Below are 2,500 nucleotides of genomic sequence, written 5' to 3' on the forward strand. Positions count from 1 at the left end.
ATACATTACAAGCAGAGAAAACAACTAGGACAGTATACAATAATCAAATTGATATTTAATTTTCCACCCCTCAACAGACACCAGCTCCTCATTGGTAGTTAATGTAGAACTGTTCAACATACTCCAACCATGTTTTTCCTGCTGTGCTACATTCATCCCAACGGTTTTTTGATGTGCTGGACAAAGATTCCATGTTCTCACTACATTGAAGACATCGCTTCAAAAATCTGTTTCAGGAGCAAGAACAAAAAGATTATAGCAATAATGACTTTGAAAAAGGGGAAAACTAAGAAGGGAATTAAAACCTAGGGGAAATATGTGCCAGGTTTGTGGGTTCAAACTCTTCTTTTACCATCTTTATTCACTGAAGTAGAGATGAATAGTGGTGGATATTCCACCATTTTCCTGCCACAAGTTGCATAAACAGCCTTGCTTATCCATGCAATTTGCTCCTCAGTTATCAAAGCAAAATGGGAAGTCATTTTGTTTTTGTCCATTTACTCAGAGGTGAATAGTACTTGCTGTTTATTCACAACCGAGCTAGCCAATCCGAACGTGTGGAAAGCATTAATCACTTGTGTGGTATATACTAATATTAAGAATAATTAATTATTATTAATAATATTTAGTCTTCGGCCTTCCTGAATCCAACTCCACCTTTGTTGTGTTGATAGGCAACCACTTCCCTCCTTGAGTTTGGTTTCAAGTTTTTTGATCTCTTCAAGACACAAGGCCAAAAGCTCCATGCTATAAATACTAAATACAAAAGGGCTTAATTAATGGAGGGCCCTAGGACTCCCCCAGTTGACAAGGAAAATCATCTGGCATTCTAAAGATATCTTGTGAAATCTCTCAAGTCTCACTCCCAGAAGTCAATGACGTAAGGGTGGACTCAGCAAAACTGTTATGAACAAGTTTCTCTGTTACCTGATCAACACACTTTTGCCTTGACCTTCTGTTCCCTTGGAGAGCTCAAACATTTCTCTGATGACAACGCACACCATTAACTGTAAAGTTATTAGCAATGATGGAATTTGAGACCACAAGCGTTTGAGGTTTGCTCTTTGACGCTGTCTTAGCTGCCTGCTCTTCCACTGCTCATATCTCACTTTGGTTGCTTCACAAATCTGGGCATAAAAGCAGGAATTTTAGCTTATAGCCACTGATATCTACCCCCTTCCTCCCTAAAAAACAGTGAATTCAGGAATTAAAAGACTTAAATTTCAGTTTAACCACTTGCAAAAGCCCAGTGACTTGCAAAAAAGTTTAAAAGATGAATAAGTGAATAAATATAAATATGGAACGGAATCAATGAACAATACCAATTAGAAGTGAAAAAGGAACAAATTAACCCATTGATGACCTGGGAGTAAGACTTAACAGATTTTACTCTGTCTAATGCCTGGGTTAAACAATATTGCCCAGTCAACATTTTTCTTCTTTGCCTTGCTTAAAATCAGTTTCTACAAGAGATAATACACAAAGTGGATATTTAAATATCACCTGCTCAGATGTCACCTTTGCATGCTGTATGATGCTCCTTAGCAAGGCAATTATCGTCAGTTCATCCTTTGGTCTATACAGGGTTGGAAATTTGGCTGCATTTAAAATATCTGAAAAGAATTCCACGAACACATTAACTTGATGCAGACCAAGTTTACAATGGTACAGCTTGTGAGCACCTTCCATGGACAGAGAGACTGATGCCATCAACTTTTGAAATGCTTTCGTTATTGCCAAGTGATCTATCCATTTTTCATCACATTGACTACTTGTTAATTTGTCAAATTCCTCTTCTAGAGGTTTGGGTAAATTACTCCAATTTAAGAAAGTGAGGACCACTTTGTGCACTGAGCCTGTCAATAGAGAAACTGGATGAAACAGAGGCTTGTAGGTTTCCACAGCAGCGCAGATTCTGCCTTTAATAGGAAATGGATCCGGATCAATGCAATCACACATGTTCTTGTCTGGGAGGATGTATAATCCAGTAAAAGCAATGCAAATACATAAAATGTGGTTGGCTAACTCTTGTGATATTTCACTCAAATCCACTTCTCCATGACTGATGTGATCTCGAATCCTAGGTCCTTCTGGATGAACAAGAACATCAAGCAACATCTCTAAGTAAGAGTCTCCTATTTCCTGCCTCAAAAGGTTTTCTGAACCATCTTGTAAAAGAGGAGAAAGTATCTAAGACAGATAAAAATATCGCTGTCATTGTTAATGCTGCTACAGTAGAGGATGATAATTATAAAATTCTGCCACAACCCAGGTTTTGTTGCAACACCCATTTCCTCCCCAATTCTTGGTTTGCATCCATGTGATGAGACGGCCATGTTTGTGTACAAAACAATAGAAAATGGCCTCACAGGTTTTGCATAATAATAGAGTCAAATTCCCAAAAGACATTTTACTGCATTGTTCTGTACACCAACATGGCTGCCGTGAGGTCAGATGCAAACCATCATTATTCTAGCACAAACAGCTAATAATACTTAGT

At 38.1% G+C, this 2,500-nt stretch overlaps 1 protein-coding gene across 4 annotated transcripts in view; it reads right to left on the bottom strand.

The window, feature by feature from the left end:
• The window catches only part of LOC138026927 (endoplasmic reticulum membrane-associated RNA degradation protein-like), a 6,210-nt gene that overhangs the window by 34 nt on the left and 3,676 nt on the right, over positions 1–2,500 (bottom strand). For 2 of the 4 annotated variants that reach the window (XM_068874395.1, XM_068874393.1), the window contains exons 5-8: positions 1,504–2,190; positions 928–1,127; positions 658–756; positions 1–227 (exon numbers count right to left, since the gene is read on the bottom strand). The exon at positions 1–227 is cut by the window's left edge and continues 34 nt beyond it. In XM_068874395.1, coding sequence (XP_068730496.1) covers positions 89–227; positions 658–756; positions 928–1,127; positions 1,504–2,190 — 1,125 coding nt within the window. In that variant the 3' untranslated portion in view covers positions 1–88. The remainder of the gene's footprint in view (positions 228–657; positions 757–927; positions 1,128–1,503; positions 2,191–2,500) is intronic. The other 2 variants (XM_068874394.1, XM_068874396.1) reach the window with 2 other exon arrangements.

This window comes from Montipora capricornis, chromosome 12 (assembly GCF_036669925.1).
Source record: "Montipora capricornis isolate CH-2021 chromosome 12, ASM3666992v2, whole genome shotgun sequence".
Classification (NCBI taxonomy): domain Eukaryota; kingdom Metazoa; phylum Cnidaria; class Anthozoa; order Scleractinia; family Acroporidae; genus Montipora; species Montipora capricornis.